The sequence below is a fragment of the Eretmochelys imbricata genome, chromosome 18, assembly GCF_965152235.1.
Source record: "Eretmochelys imbricata isolate rEreImb1 chromosome 18, rEreImb1.hap1, whole genome shotgun sequence".
In the NCBI taxonomy this organism is placed as follows: Eukaryota; Metazoa; Chordata; order Testudines; family Cheloniidae; genus Eretmochelys; species Eretmochelys imbricata.
The window spans coordinates 954775-970967 of NC_135589.1; the positions used below are offsets into that span (position 1 = coordinate 954775).

The 16193-nt window shown below is 51.4% G+C and overlaps 1 protein-coding gene across 1 annotated transcript in view; it reads left to right on the forward strand.

The window, feature by feature from the left end:
• Positions 1–16193, forward strand: part of ALPL (alkaline phosphatase, biomineralization associated) — a 47268-nt gene that overhangs the window by 27999 nt on the left and 3076 nt on the right. The window contains exons 6-8 of the mRNA XM_077837153.1: positions 2962–3105; positions 8526–8595; positions 15441–15575. Of these exons, the coding sequence (XP_077693279.1) occupies positions 2962–3105; positions 8526–8595; positions 15441–15575 (349 nt within the window). The remainder of the gene's footprint in view (positions 1–2961; positions 3106–8525; positions 8596–15440; positions 15576–16193) is intronic.

The following is a 16193-nucleotide window of genomic DNA, read 5'->3' on the forward strand; positions in this document are numbered from 1 at the left end:
GATGCTGTTGGCATCTGTTGAGTGCAGGGGGAGGACACCATGCTGTGAGTCTGTCTGCGCTACATGTGGGAGGGGTGACTGCAGCATGTGTGGACGCGCAGGCTAGGTCGGGTAACAGCAGTAGAACTCCAGAGTACAAGTGGGAGCCGTTTGAGATGTACCAAGCCACCCCATGCTGCCCTCTGGGCTCTTGCGACTTCACTGGTATCGTTACTTGAGCTGGCATTGATCTAGCTGGTACCACCCAGCCAGTGCAGTGGGGCTGGCTCCTGCAGCAGGGCTCCCTGCAGGGGTCCTGCCTGGCCTTGCCCCACTTCCAGAGACTCATGTCCTTTCTGCTCTGCTTGCAGGACTTGCTCAGCACCAGCTAGGGCTGCCAACTGTCTAATACAAACCAAAACACCCTTGCCCTTCCCTGAGGCCCCACCCTTCCCCTATCCCTTCTCCAAGGCCTAGCCCCGCTCACTCCATCCCCTCTCCCTCACCCTCACTTACTGTCACCAGTGCAGGAGGGGGTGTGGGCTCTAGCCTAGGGGGTGGGGCCAAGGGGTTTGAAGTGTGGGAGGAGGCTCCAGGCTGAGCCTGGGCACAGAGGTCCAGGAGGGGGGATTGGGGTGCTACTCTGGAGGGAGTTTTGGGTGCTGGAGGGGGCTCGGAGCTGGTGCAGGGGGTTGGGGTGCAGGCTCCAGCCAGGAGGTGCTTACTACAAGTGGCTCCCGGTCGGCAGCATAGTGGGGCTAAGGCAGGCTCCCTGCCTGCCCTGGCCTCGCGTCGCTCCCGGAAGAGGCTGGCATGTCCCTGTGGTGCCTGGGAGGGTGGTGGGGCAGGAGGCTCGGCATACGACCTGCACCTGCAAGTGCTGCCCCTGCAGCTCCTATTGGCTGTAGTTCCCAGCCAATGGGAGCTGCAGAGGCAGTGCGCAGAGCTTGTTGCTCCCTCCCCCAGGGGACTGGATGACCTCCTGAGGTCCCTTCTAAACCTGATATTCTATGATTGACTCCCACCCCCCATTCCCAGAACCAGGAGGCAATTCACAGTTCAGTCTCTGGGTCTCACACTCAATTCAGAACCAAATCCAGCCTGTCTCCTCCGCACAGTGAAGGGCCACGAGCCAGGGCTGGGGTTTGGCCTCTGATTCAGAGGTACCCTTGTTTGCTTTACAAATCTGGCCCTTAAAGACTTGCCCAAGGCCCCCAGTCTGGCAGCAGGCCTGCGGCAGACTGAGGGTGGAACCCAGCTGGGCTGGCCCAGGGCTCTGCTCTCACCCAGTGTCTTTAACAGACTCCGCTCAGTTCTGCTTTCAGCTGCATCTGTGCATCCTGGGTAGGGCACTTCTTCCCCCCCGGACCGGGTGCTACAGAATGTCTCTCCCTTGTCAGGAGGACACCAGGATCTGTGTCCAAGCCAGTGAATTATTTTCCCACCCCCTCCTTGGCTGTTACTCTCTCATTTTAAAACAGCAATTAAAAAAAACCCCAAATACACCAGAGAAGCAAAAACCAATATGGTCCCTTTCCCGAATGCTCCTGCTCAGCACCGTGAGTGCCCCGTTCAGGAGCAGGCCGCGCCCCTGCGGCGAGGATGCCTGTTTGCGCAAGGCTGCGGCCTGCAGCGGTTAGGCCTCCCGCGCTGGGGCAGAGGCACCCTGGCGTAAGCGGTGTGTGGGGCACCGAGGACGTGATGCCCTCCACTCCCTTGGGACCCGTGGGATGGGGATGTGAACGGGCGACTGTAATGGCAGGCAGCACATGCTGTTCCCGGCCCTGGCTGGTAGAGAGCAGCAATGGGGCTTTGCAGCCGGCGTTTGCTCGGGCCAGCGGTGCTCTGTGTGCGGCCACCAAGGAGTTTTTGCATGGAGTCCAGGAATAATTTCTAATAAAGCCCAAGCCTTGCAGCGAGCCATGTCCCCCTTCCAGGTCACAGCTGGCTGGCACCTTGCAACAAGCATCTGCTGTGGTCACTGTAAGTGACCTGGGTGTCTTGTGAGCAACAGCCAGAGGCCGTGGTGAGCTGGGTGCTCTGGGCCAGGCTACTGGGTTCGTTAGCTAGTGCTGGTCTCTCCGCATTCACGTCAGGAACCCATTGAGTACAAGGGCCATTCAGACCAGTCAGTCCAAATACTTAAATATTCAGAAGGCTAAAGTCTAGGCTTGTGATTCAGCCTTCCCCACCAGTCAGGAAAATCCCGGGTCCTGCTTTCCTGTGGCAGATCTAGGACAGACAGGTTCGCTGATGATCCATTCCTCTAATGATGATTTTTGCAAGAATGGGGGAGAGAAAGAGACTAGGTGCCGTCACACCTTTGCCAGCTAATCTGCAGACAGTGGTTTGGTGCATTTTCCTGTTCTGCCCGCCTGTGCCCACTGGACAAGCTGCTGGTGTCCGTTCCTAGTTCAACAATTGCATCTAGGAGTGTTAAGTCCCAAGGGCTGTAAAATTCACATGACAGCGGATGGCATTTTAGCAGCCGTCTTAATCCTGGTGACCCTGTGAGTAGGGCTCTGAGGTGCTCTGATTAATGTACGACAGATAGATAGGGGGGCAGATTCTCAGCTGCTGTAAATTGATCGTGGTGCTACACTGAGGTCTAGCCCAGTAACTGATTAAACCTTACCCCCTCCATCCAGGGAAGTAGGCCAGTATCATCAGCTCCATTTTATAGATTATGACTGGGGGGGGGAACTGATGCACAGGGAGTTGAAGTGACTTGCTCCAGGTCACAGAGCTGGAATCCCAAGAGTTCTTGGCCTCCTGATCCCTCCACTAAACTATGCTGCATCCTGGTGAGACTGCAAGCATGTCTCTGTCCACATACTGACAGAGAGCAGAACCCTGAGACAGGAACAGAGAGGGAACTGAAAACCGGTGTCCGGTTAACCAAAGGGTTAACATGCTTGATCGCTGAAATACTCTGGTGTGGCTGAATGGAAACTGGGTTCTTTTTTTTCTGCCCTGCCCTAGGTGATCATGGGAGGTGGCCGGAAATACATGTTCCCAAAGAACACCAGTGATGTGGAATACCGGGATGATGACAAGTACAGGGGCACTCGTCTGGATGGCAAAAACCTCATTGATGTCTGGAGAGAGAAGAAACCTAAAGACAAGGTAAAGGGGAGGGAGGGAGATGTCTGGGGAGAGGATCAAGGCCAGAGGGGCTGCAGTTTTAAAGATTCTTTACTCAGGGATCTCTGGTTCAAGCTCATGTCCAAAGATAGGGAAATAATCCTGCTGATGTAGCACTTCCCTTGTTCAAAACCCTCACAGTCAGTAACTAACCTCCAGAGCCCCTGCCAGGAATGGGGAGTGTTTACAGTTCTGTCTGGCACCTTCCATCCAAATGAGGAGCTGTGTCCTACAGATATCAACAGGGAGGCGGATGGGGAAACCGAGGCAGACAGGCGCTGAGTCTCACCCAGGATCATACAGTGAGTCAGCAGTGCAGCCAGGATTACAGCTTGGGAGCGCCTGGCCCACCGTTGAGGGTCCTTCAGGATGAAAGGTGCTCTAAGAAACTGCTATCTGGACACCCAGGGCACGAACGAAAGAAAAGAACGTTCCTGAGTTTCAGCATAAAAGTACTTCTCTTTAGAGTTCGCAGTGTTGCTGTGGTGATGTCCGTCCCAGAATATTAGAGAGGCCAGGTGGGTGAGGTGAGATCTTCTTCTATTGGACAACTTCTGTTTTATTATTTTGTTCTGGTTTGTTGGGCCAATAAAAATTATTACCTCACCCACCTGGTATCTCTTTAGAGTAACACAGATGAGCCCAGCTGCCTTTGACCTTTCTTGGCCAGAGACTTTGTCCCATCGGCACTTTGGTGTCTCTCTAGAGATCTGTGTGGCTGTCAGAACCATAGTATCTTTGCTGCTGGAATATCGATGGGGGGCTGTTGATTACAAAGAGGGCTGTTGCCAGCTTCCACCCAGTTTTTCCAGTCACCCCTCTTACCCAGGCTTGGAGCTAATCTTTGCAGAAGACCCTAGATGCCTGTATGGTTTTTATTTATATTCCAGAAGTCCTGAAGTCAAGACCCCACTGAACAAACACACAGGAAGAGCTTGCAGACTAAATAGCTAAGACAAATAAAGGGTGGGAGGGGGTGAAGCCACTTGCTCAGCTCACTCAGTAGAGGTTGGTATAGAACCCAGGCCTCTGAAGCCAGTGTCCTAGCCACTGGACCAACCTGCCTCTCTTTGTATGCTCCACTGCCTAACTAGATAGTATCCCCAGTGCTGAAAGACGACTTTGTCCTAATACAGCCTCCCAAGCAGATGTCGTGGCAAACCCAGTTCTGAGCTGTTGTCTGGAATTTCCTGCACGTGCTGTACTGGGATTGAGAGCTCTGTCTCAAAATCTATCACTTCTCTGTGTGCAGCTTGTCTACACCTTAAACACTATAGCGGCACAGACCCTCTATGCTGACAGGAGGGGTTCTCCCGTCAGTGCAGGTAATCCACCTCCCCAAGAGGCAGTAGCTAGGTCAACGTTCGTCCACTGACTTAGCACTGTCCACACAGGGACTTGGGTCAGCTTAACTGCATTGCTTAGGGGTATGGATTTTTCACACTCTGTGCAATGTAGTTAAGATGACTTAATTTTCTAGTGTAGACCAGGCCTGCTTAGATGGGGATGAGGGAGAGGGAGAGAGACTGGAAATTATGGTAGATGAATGCCTGAAGACAGCAGTGAGCCCTGGTGGTCTGAACAGCTTTGATGTTGATGGAATTTAGATTTCTAACTGGCTTCAGTTTTAAGTGCCCACATTGCATCCACTGAGAGTGAAAACAGGAGTCGGCAGAGGACAAATGGGGCTGGTTATTCCAGTCTAAGGGATGATAATTGTGTGCGGGAAAACTCTCTGAAAATCCCCAGACCCTCTGGAGGGACCTTGTGAAATTAGCCCTGCAGCAGCCTTAGGGAGCTCTGCAAACACACCAGCTCACTCCCTGATCCAAGCCTGAGCCCTGAACTCCTCTGTCGCTCCAGCAGGTGCTGCTGCACTAGCATTTGTTACAGCACTGGGAAGGAGACAGCACTACCCGGTGTATCTGGAGCAGCCTTTGGAGCAGCTTGGATGGGCTCAGAGAAGAAGCACATCCAGGTCTTAGCCAGGGGAGGCTGCCACTGCATGAGGCTTTGGTCAGGGAAAGAGGACCTTCCATGCTCCCACCCCCATCCCAACTGATCAGATCTGAGCTGAGAATGAATGTAGCCTCTAGTCTGAAGAATATCAGTGATGCTGCCTGTCTGACCATACCCCTTGCTTCTCCGTAACACTCGTTCTGCCTTCTCTGAGTGCTAGGTTTCTTATTGTAGCTCCTGTTTTTCGGGGTTCAGTTGTGCTCACCCTCTCACATAGTGCCTTTAATCACAAAGGATCCCATGGGCTTTTACCAGCTGTTGGCTTGTATGCTCGGGAGTCGCTTTGCTGCAGCAGAATTGCAGCTATGTCTGGGGGGGTGTTCAGCGGCCATTGAACAGCCCATGGCAAGACTGCATGGCAGCTCAGAGGAAGGAACAAAGGAAAATTCTGTATCCAATGGAAACTGCTTTTCCCTTCCATTGATTATGATTTAGCTGGGACATAAACCACTGGGAACATTTGAGTTTTACTAAGACCAGCTGGTGTATCCTGGCCTCCCTCAGACTCAAAGGGAGTCTTTCTTCTGCTGCTTGTGCCCCGAAGGGGAGGTTCCATGTTAGTGGCATTGGTGCTGCCTGGCTATTTAGGAGCAAGCAGTCACTCTTCTGGGGTATCTTGGCTAGCAGAGGGCATCTGGGTGAGGAAGGGGGCTAGCAGTCCGGCTGCAATGGCTAGAGCTAGGAGAGCAGGATTGGCCCCAGGCATGTTTAAAATCCCTCTGTGAAGTCAAGCGGAAGGAACTTTCTCTTCCCTCGGCGTGGTGGGAGCAACCATAAAGCATGCTGTGTCTGGAGAAGGTTGAGCTGGCCTGAATCTTGGCATAACCCAAACTGGAGCCTTGCCTGATGGTCAAAGTTTGGGTGACATTTGTCTCCTTTTCCCCCATGCTGCTCAGTACTGGCTTTGGCCAGGACCAGCCCTGAAACCTGCCTTATGTAAGAGGCTTAGCTCAGGGTATTTCTGGCTCAGCCCAAACCAGGATATCTCATGGCAAAGCCTCCCTAGGCCAAGGCACACAGGAGAAGCATCTGAACTGAATGGAACCTTGTCAAAACTGAATCCCCATTCTGGCACTTCGAGTGCAGAAGGTGGGGGCCTGCAAGGAGTCTAAAAATTAATACTGTCTGCTCCAGGCTTGTATTAAACTCCCAAGGTTACAGCTTTTCTCTGACCTTGGCTTGGTTATCACTGCCACCACCCAAATGCAAAAAAAACCCCCAAACCTTTGGACCCAGGAAGGAACACTTGGGAATTCCTCCCTGTGGGGTACCCTTGAGCCCTTTCACCCCTTCCCCCCTGGGGAAGAGCTGAGAAAGAGAAAAAGGAAATTAGCTGTGCTACCAGCTAATCAAACATGCACAAACCTCTTAGGACGCCAAAAATCCAATCCTGCTCTTAAAGGTAACTTTTTTTAAAAAACAAAAAGGAAAAAAATACACCTGGAACCCAAACTAGCTTTCTTGAGGGTTCAGCTTAAAACTTACAAGCAAACAAAAGCATCAGGGGTTTGCACAGAGGAGATCCACAAGCCAAAATAAGAAAGAAACCTGATTGTCTGTCTAAATATTTCCTATCCAAATAATTTCTTCTTTTTTCATATCTGGTTCAAACCTTACACAGCATTGCTGGTCCATGTCCCTCCAGCCCAGAGAACAACAAAGGGAAAGTTTTCTTTCCCAATTCTAAAAGTTCTAGCCTTCCCATTGGCTCTTTTGGTCAGGTGCCCACTCATTTCATGTTACCTGTGGGCTTGTTAACCCTGTACAGGTAAAGCAAGCAGAGAACAGACATCAAGAGGGATTTTACAACTAACTGGCTGGCTGGGTGTTCACAAAAGGGAGCTGTCCTCCCCCCCCCCCCCCCTTCTCCCCCCCCCGCCAACGCACTTCATTTTATCACAAACCTTCAGACCTTTGAGGGTCTCCCCATCATTTAGTGTCTGAGGCTGAGATGTGGGTGGAAGGGAAGGAGACACATGGGTTTGTTTGCTCATGGCAGCTCCTATAAGCAACATGATGGTCAGCACAGGTACAGGGGGCCACCCACCTGGATCTGATTTCAGGATCTGGACCAGAAGTCCCTCTCTCTACAGCACTGGCAAATCTATGGGCATTGTTGCTATCAACCCTCATTAGCCTTTGCTCCAACCTCCTGGTTCCAGGGCAGAACCAAACTCAAGAGGGCCCAGTTTTCTAGTTCTGAGGAGACTACAGCCTCATGCTAGTCAACTGCTGGGAATCTTGTTACATTTATTTTTCTGCTGCTTTGGGCCAAAACCTTGTGAGAATGGCTAGTGGGATTTTAGTGCTGTAGGATCCAAACCTGAATCCCAATCTTGTGCGTTGAACCCAAAGCCTCTGCGTGTTCTGAGCCTTGTACTAGGGCTGCCAAACTTTGCTCTGAGCTTAAACTTTATGGGTGGGATGTTCAAAAAGTGCTCCACTTTGGCCAACCTCTTACTCAGCGGGGCTGAGGGGAGTTCTGTCACTTGGAGCAGAGTTGGGCCAACGCTGAGTGCTCCTGAGGCGCCTGTGCTGGGTGCTTTATTTGTTTTATTTTCCACAGGAGTCCTCTGAATAGGTCCAGTCAATTTTCTGGAGAAACTAAAGATCTGATTTCACTTCTTGATCAAAAAATCCCCCATGCCACTGTTCTGTTTGACTGTTGCCCTCCACCCCAGAGGTGGCTGCATTTCTATGCCGCTTTCTGTAGCTGTGTCTATTAAGTAACATTTATACTGCAGTAGCACAAGAGGCCAACCAGGTCAAGACCCCATTGTGCTGGGCACCATACAAAAGAATAGAAAATGATTAGTCCAACCTTAAAGAGCTTACAATATCTGTAGTTTGTGACATGCTTTGGGATCCAAGTTGCTAAATGAATTTAAGATCCTCATTATGATGAACATTCATTGCACAATAAAATACATTTACTAAGATACAAGATAAATGTGTTAAAGAGGGCAAAGTTGCCTGATTTTCATGCCTGTGAAGTTGTCTGGGCAGTTATTGATGCATATATCTGGGATATATGGCAGATGTTCTCTGTGAGTGCAATACATATGGCAAATACCATATCTGGGAAATACCTATGGCTTCTAGATTCAAAAGGCAGAAGTAGCCACCGTGATCATCTAGTCTGACTGCCTGCACAGCAAAGGCCAGAAAAATTCTCCACAATAATTCCTGTTTTGAATTAGAACAGATCTTGTAGAACATCCAGTCTTGATTTTAAAATTGCCAGTGTTGGAGAAACCACCACAAACCTTGGGAAATTGTTTCTAGTGGTTAATTCCCCTCCCTGATAAATGTATGTCTTATTTCTAATCCCCCCTCTATAAAGAAGTGTACAAAACAGCTGCTGTTCCATTGCTCTCCCTTAGAATGCCCAGTACGTCTGGAATCGCAGTGACCTGTTGTCTCTTAACCTGATGGAGGTGGACTTCCTCTTAGGTGAGTATCTAAGGCAAAGGTCAGAGGCGAGGGAGCTAAGTGAAAATTGGTGAGTTGTGGGACAGATTTACGAGGGTGTTCAGGCACCTGGAGATGCAGATGGGTGCCGAGTGGGATTTGCGAATGCTCCTCAGCAAGTTAAGTACCTGGTTGCCAGTGAATGTCCATGGGAGTTAGGCACCTAGTTCCCTTAGGCACTTTTGTAAATCTCTGGTTGGGTGGCAAGGGGCAAGACCACCCTGCCCCTCCCTTGTTGCTAAAAGGGAGGTATGGTCAGATGTCGGCTGTGTGTGTGCTCACTCGTGCTCTCTCTGCTATCTCAGCTCTGCGTGCAGGGCGGGCTCCAGGCCCCAGCGTTCCAAGCAGGTGCTTGGGGTGGCAGTTCGAAAGGGGCGGCAGCTCTTCCAGCCACGGTGGCCGATCGGCGGCAGCTTCTTCCCTTTTGCCATCCACGGAGGCAGGGTTTTTTTTGTTTTTTTTTCACTGCTTAAGGCGGCAAAAACTGTAGAGCCAGCCCTGTCCGCGGAGATAGCAGACTGATTGAGCTACCCACTAAATCCAGACACCGTTTTCAGCAAAGGAACTTGGTCAGGTTTATTGCCGACGAAGGACAGTGCTAATGCCCCAGCTCAATGATACACTAACACCATGTAGGCTCGTGACAATGGACTGGGTCGGTGAATGGCGGGACTTTCCATTCTCCCGTCGTCCAGACCCCAACACCGCCTCAGCGATACCTCTTTATACCCCAGTACAAACAAGCTACGTATTGCCCCTCTGACGTAGCTATGTGCCAGCTCCGATGTATCTGGGTGCCACCCTCTGATGTCCACCCATTGCCTTGTACTTGTTGGTTCGATCAAAACGTCTCTATCCATCATGGTGTTATCATGACCTTATCTTTAGGATGGGTCAGTGTGTTCCTGTTATCTTTTGGGGAATGTGTCTGGTATTGAGGTGTTCTAGTACCTTTCTGGAATGCTTGTGTATATATTCTTAAGAATGTGTGTTTCTGCAATATCAGCCCTGTTCTTGCCAAATTCTGTGAGCAGGGCCTCTTGAGTGTGCCTCTTGCTCACAACTTAACTTTAGCTCAGGCCTGAGACCTCGTACCAGGCCTCTGACACAAGGCCTCAAGTCTCAGGCCCTCTTTCTACTACAGGGTACATGGGAGAAGGGAGGTGAGTTCATTAGGGGAAAGGCAGAGAGCCACAACGAGAGGGAAGTATCCTGTGTTGCCAGGGACTGATGGACTGTAACCCATTAGGGTTTCTCTGCTTCTATTCTCTATGGTCCTTGCCTGGCGCAGGGAACTAGGACGAAGGATTCCCTCAGCATTGGAAAAGACTGAAAACACCTGACCAGAAAGACTAAGTGTGCACTGAAGAATCTTCTTACCTAATACCCACAAACCTAGCTGTTCCCAAGTGCTGAGCCAACCCTTAAGGCAGAGAAAGGGGCATTTAGTGCCAGCCCTGGGTGGGTGGCTGGAGTCTGCCTGACTTCTAGCCTGCTGTTTCAACAGCATACTTCTAGATGCAGCGGGGAGAGATCACATCTCCTTCACTGCTGCTCCCCGTTCCAGGCTCTGCACAGTGACAGAAAGCAGCAGCATGGTTAGGAGGTGCTAATGTCCTATTAGCAGCCAAGTCACCTCTGCAGTGCCAGTATTCTATGTGGAGTGGCATGCTGTGTTATGCCTTGTGACCCAGGCAACATCAAACCAGTTGTCACACCCCAGAAGCGTGGGAAAGCAGAGCTTAGAGACCCTGCATTATGCATCGCAGCTACAGAGCTGCTGGCTAGCTGAGGAGCTGGCCCACAACTGCTCCTTGGGTGGAGGGAGAGGAACAGAGCAGAACCACACAGCGATGGGGGGCTGGAGGGAAGATATCTTTTGCAGGCAGGAGGGACTTTTTGATTTTTATAAAATGCAGGGAGCTGAAAAAGCTGAGTATTTGTACAGGACCTTTCCCACTGTGTGCGTTTAGCTGCTGTTTGTACATCCAGTCATGTGTATTGAGGGCAAAATGTACCCGCAAGTCTGCAAAGGATGCCTGTGGCTTGAAAGGAATTAGGCTCCTTCTGTATGGCCATGGCACTCCACCTCTTCCAGCCTGTGACCATGTTCCATCAGAACATGGGGTTTGTGAGGGACCCATTCCCATCTAGCTACACAGAAAAGGGAGGGGGCTCCTGACTCCCTGAAATTTGGTGGAGGAGAACCTATGGACCTGGCCCACTTCCCATCTGAATTTGGGATGTGTTCTCCTTGTTATGGGCTCCTGTTATCCAAGAGAAGCACAGTGGGAAAGTGGCAGGAAGGGGGATGGCCACTAGCTCTTGCCGAGTCAAACAACCCCTTTGGGCCTCTTGGTTATGCTACAGCTCACAACTGGGTCGCAAACACTTTTCAAATGCAGCTGCAGCCTCACAAGCATCTGTGTCTGATGTGGTTACACAGTGTGCTCAAAAACCAACCCATGGAGTGCCTGGGCATGATGATCTGGCCCAGCGAGCACGGCTGCAAGAGTCCTTGTCCCTTCTTTCAGAGAACATTGCTACCAAAGTGCTAGCAACCATGGCTTTGGAAACTAGTAGCTGGGGCTGCAGATTTGCCACAGCATTTGTTATCAAGAATCGCAAGGGAGTGCCGGTAACTTCAGTCAAAGTGCTGTGTTACTGAATTTACCACAACTGTTCTGATTTTTGCTAACAAATGCCCTCTCCTCACCCCGCTGAGGGGGCAATGATGATCCACAGCCGCACCCTCCACGCCCGGCACCACAACCCCCAGGTAAGAGGGGAGGCCAGGGATGGAGAGGGACTGGAGAGTGAGCCCTTCCACACTTGCCCCACAGCAGTGACTCCTGGGTTCTGCGGGGCTGAGCCCAGCGCTGTGCTCTGGGCATTGCAACTTGGCACGCAGGGCTGCTCTGTTTGGCTTGCCTGACTGGCACTGCCTTCCCGTCACAATGGAGGCTGAGGTGCTCCACGTCGCAGTACCAGGGACAGGGCGCTGGGCCTAGCCCCATGGGACACGGGAGCTGCCACTGTGGGGTGAGCCTTGAACAGAGGAAAATGTCAGACAAACGGGACAGTCACTGTCTGGGAGTTTTTTCACTCTGACAGACCTGCAGCCCTGCCAATGTCCAGTCCAGTGCTAGGCTGGCCCCTGTCGTGGAGTGGAGAGAGCCTTCCAGGGAAAGGCTGCAGTTCTCCACCCCATTAAGTCGGCTGTGAGTGTCAATGACGCATCAGCTGTTCTATATGGGCCTGAACCGCAGTCCCCCACATCCCCACAGGTTCCAATTCCCACAGCTCCTCGCTCTGCCTGTGCAGTGGTCCACATGGCAGCCCTCTTGGGTTCAGGGGCTCCTAGAACTTGCATTTGGAGCCACAGCTCAGGCTGCTTTTTAAAATGGAGGTCCCTGCGCAGCCATGACTTGACAGATTCTGGTGTAGCAGGTTTCTTCAGATGTTCACTGTGCCGTGCGTGTTCATCTACATACGGGGCCAGGTGTGTGCACGGATACACGTGGAGGGTGTGTTCACATGTACTTGCTTCATGCCTCTGCCAACTTCCGGATAGATTGTCTTAGTACTTACCCCAGCAGTCAGTGATGACCGGCCCATTTTTATGAGCATAAGAAAACCAGTCCAGGAACCTGTTTCTCCAGGCGGCTCCGTTTGCTTTCTGAGTCTGGTTCCAAATGCTTGGGCCCCTCAGGAGATGCAGACACAGGGAGATCTCACCCTGGCGTCTCCCTACATCCCTGCTTGGCACATGTGCAAAGCATCTGGCTGTGTAGGCCCCTCTCTCTCCGGAGCTGCTGAAGCCTTTGATATCTGCAGGGTATTTGCTGCAGTCTCTGGCCACTTCCATCCTCCTGAGCTGCATCTGAGGAACCAAACAGGTCGGCGTGAACAAACTCTTACATACAGTGTTTGGGCACGCATTTCCTGCTGACTCCCTGGTTACTGAGACAAGGCATGCGGCCATCTCGTTAACCCATTTTTGGCTAGAAGGCAGGATTCCCTAGAGGCCACACGGTGGAGCAAAGAGCCAGCATTAGCAGGGAGCAATAGGGAGGAATCCTGACACAGAGCGAAGCTGCCCCCGGGCTCCATTATCACCAGGAGCAGATTGGAGTCCACTGGAGTGTGGCAGGAGGGTAACCAGAGCAACAGATTGCAGTAAGAAAGTAAGAAGGTGTCTGATTGTCAGACACACTCCTCAGGAGAGTCACTGCCCCTGTCCCTGAGGATCTGAGTGTGATGTGGGCCTGCAACAATTGCTCCACCCCAGCAACACGTGTCCTACCTCCTCTGCTTGTCAGATCCATATGGATCTGCTGGGCTCTCTTTCAGCAGTTATGTCTCATGGAGCCAAGCGACACCAATTACTGCATGTAGCAGGGACTTGGTACATCTGAGCCAGTTGCTAGGATTGGGGGCAAAGAGGCAGCTGGAAGTAGCTGCAGCAGTGAATGAGCAGGCAGTGTGAGCATGGAGGATGAGTGCACAGTGGGAGCACAAGTCTGGAGTCCCAGGGAAAATGTGCACCTGTAAAATACTGCAGAGACTCAGCAGAAATGTGGATGTGTGTGTCTGATCTGTACCAGGCCCCATTGGCCTCCAAGCACAGTTCTGGGCCCGTCTGTGATGTGCTGCTGTTGAAGCAGGGTATGGTCACACACACACACAAAATTACATCCATAAAACGTGTTGAAGCAATTTCCCAAAGGAAGCACTTGCACACTGGATCCCGTGCTGGATTTCACTGTCTATTTTTGTGTTTTTGAGAAGGCTGGCTACTGAGGTAGCAAAAGTGCTCAACTGTCTCCAAAGTCTGACTCTCTCGATGGTGATTTGCGGTGGGTCGTGTGCAAGGCCTTGAAGCAGGCTGATAGAGCACTTTAATCTTCTCAGTATTAAGTGAGAGCCCTAGGCTTCGGTAAACTTGTGCAAGAAAATCCAGTGTGGACTGAAGGTCATTCTCAGTGTGCGCGAAGATGGCACAGTCATCTGCATACTGAAGATCAGTAATGGATACCCTGAAGACTTTAGACTTTGAGCGGAGACGTCAAAGATTAAAGAGCCACCCATCCATTCTGTATTGAATGTCAGCTGACCAAAATGACTGCTAAACAGATGGGGAACAGGGTTGGGGCAATAACGCATCCTTGCTTAACCCCGATTTTGATGACAAAAGATTCCATCTCAAGGCCATTACAGAGAACCATGGCAGTCATCTGATCTTAAGAAATTTTGGAGCGCAGCCAAATTTGGTCAGCACCTTCCACAGGGCATCACAGTTGACAGAGACAGACTGTAACCTATGGCAGGACGCCAAGATCCAGGTCTATAAGACAATTGTTGTTCCTACACTCCTTTTATGGGGGTAAAACCCGGGTGATCAATTGACAGCACCTCAAGAGTCTGGAGAGGTACCACCAACAATGCTTCTGGAAAACACTTTGCATCAAGTGGCAAGATTGCTGCACTAATGCTAGCATCCTTACTGAAGCCAATGTCACCAGCACTGAAGCAATGATCCTCATGCACCAACTTCGCTGGGCTGGACATTGTGTGCAGATGCCAGACTCTCACCTCCCAAAAAAAAGTCCTCTACTCTCAGCTCACCAATGGTCAGAGATCCCATGGTAGTTGGAGGAAATGCTACAGCAGTTCTCAAACTGTGGGTCAGGATAGGGGGGAGGGATAGCTCAGTGGTTTGAGCATTGGCCTGCTAAACCCAGGGTTGTGAGTTCAGTCCTTGAGGGGGCCATTTAGGGATCGGGGCAAAAAATTGGGGATTGGCCCTGCTTTGAGCAGGGGGTTGGACTAGATGATCTCCTGAAGTCCCTTCCAACCCTGATATTCTGTGACCCCAAAGTGGGTCCCAACCCCTCTTTAATGGGGTTACCAGGGCTGGTTTACTGGGGCCCAGGGCCCAAGCCCTAGGGCTTCAGCCCTGGGTGACAGGACTCAAATTATAAGTCCCCTGCCTGGGGAGGTGGGGCTTTGGCTTTACGCACGTCCCTCACACTCCCGGGCTTCTGGGGTCCTGTAGTAATTTTTGTTGTCAAAAGGGGATTGCAGTGCAATGATGTTTGAGAACTTCTGTGCTACGCTTTCAGTGTCTTTGTATCTTAAGAAAACTGATGTAGGCATCACAAGCTGGGAGGAGCAAGCCACCAACTGACCCCACTGGCACCATAACTTCCATTAGGCAGTGGCCCACTTCGAGGAGAGGCGCCTAGCCCTTGAAGCTGAAAAGAGAGAACTTTCTCCCAACAGGCAGCTGGCCTGCCATGAAATGTCTGTACCTACTGCAGGCAGATTTGCAGTTTCAGGAGTCCAATTCTGGGTCATCTCAGGACCCATAGTAAATCCGTGGTAGAGAACATCCTTGAATTGAGGGATTGCCAATCAATCCTTATGTCCATAGTAGGCTGCTGACCCATTCAGAGGAAAATCTAATCTGAACCCTGCACCCGCTTCTCAGTTACATGCCCCGTCACACCACATAGCCCACATCCCAATGCATACTGCGGTATACATATGTTATCTCATACCTCCAGGGTGGTGCTGCCTAGTGAGCAGAGCAATGGACTGGGGGTCAAAACGCCTGGCTACTCTGCCAGAGTGTGTCCAGCTCCTGGTGGCAGAGAGAGGTGGGAGGGTAGCAGAGCCCATGAGGGATCATTATTCTGTGAAAAACTTTGGTGATCATGTTGGTACAGCCTTGCTTCCTCAATCGGAATTGGTAGCACATGGGTCTGAGGCCTCATGAAGATCAAAACATGGTGCATAGCTGACATGTCCTCTCCCTTTTGCAGGCCTCTTCGAGCCAATGGATATGATGTATGAGCTAGACAGGAATGTCCAGACAGACCCTTCCCTGACGGAGATGGTGCAGGTGGCCATCAAAATCCTCCAGAGAAACCCCCGAGGATTCTTCCTGCTGGTAGAAGGTGAGAGCCAGCGTCTCCAGACTACTAGTGCCCCGTGAGGCTGAGCTTCCCATCCTGTGCTGCGGACCGGGCCTGTTACTGGAGGGCTGCTATTGTCTTCTGACCTGAATGTGCCTCTCTGAGAGGGTGATGAAACAGTTCTGGAGTTGAGTGACAGTGGGCAAAACCCACCCCTGTTGCACCCACCATTGCTTCACAAGTCAGGAAAGGAGCTGAGCAAGTTCCCCAGCCATGCCCTTCAAGGGAACAGATGGAAATTGCTTTGTGGGGAGAGCCTAGTATGTAGGCAATGGGTCCCAGAGCCCACTGCTCCCAAGGGAGAGGGAGACCCTGGACATGGGTAAATACCAGCACTGGTCTGATACTGGCCCACAAACTCCTAGCTTAACTGCATTAGCCTCCCTTTCTAGCATCTGAAGTGCAGGTAATGCTGACCCCTGATTACACCTTTCAGTCAAGAGAAGTTGGTTTCCTTTACTGGCCTGGAAGGGGGAGGAATGGAGGGCTCGTGGTAAGGAATATTCACCACATCAGAACCAAGACTGTAGCCCAGCAACTCCCATCCTGAGGGCTCTAGGAGGTAGTACCTGTCCCTGCTGCGTGGGTGTCCCTTCTAGT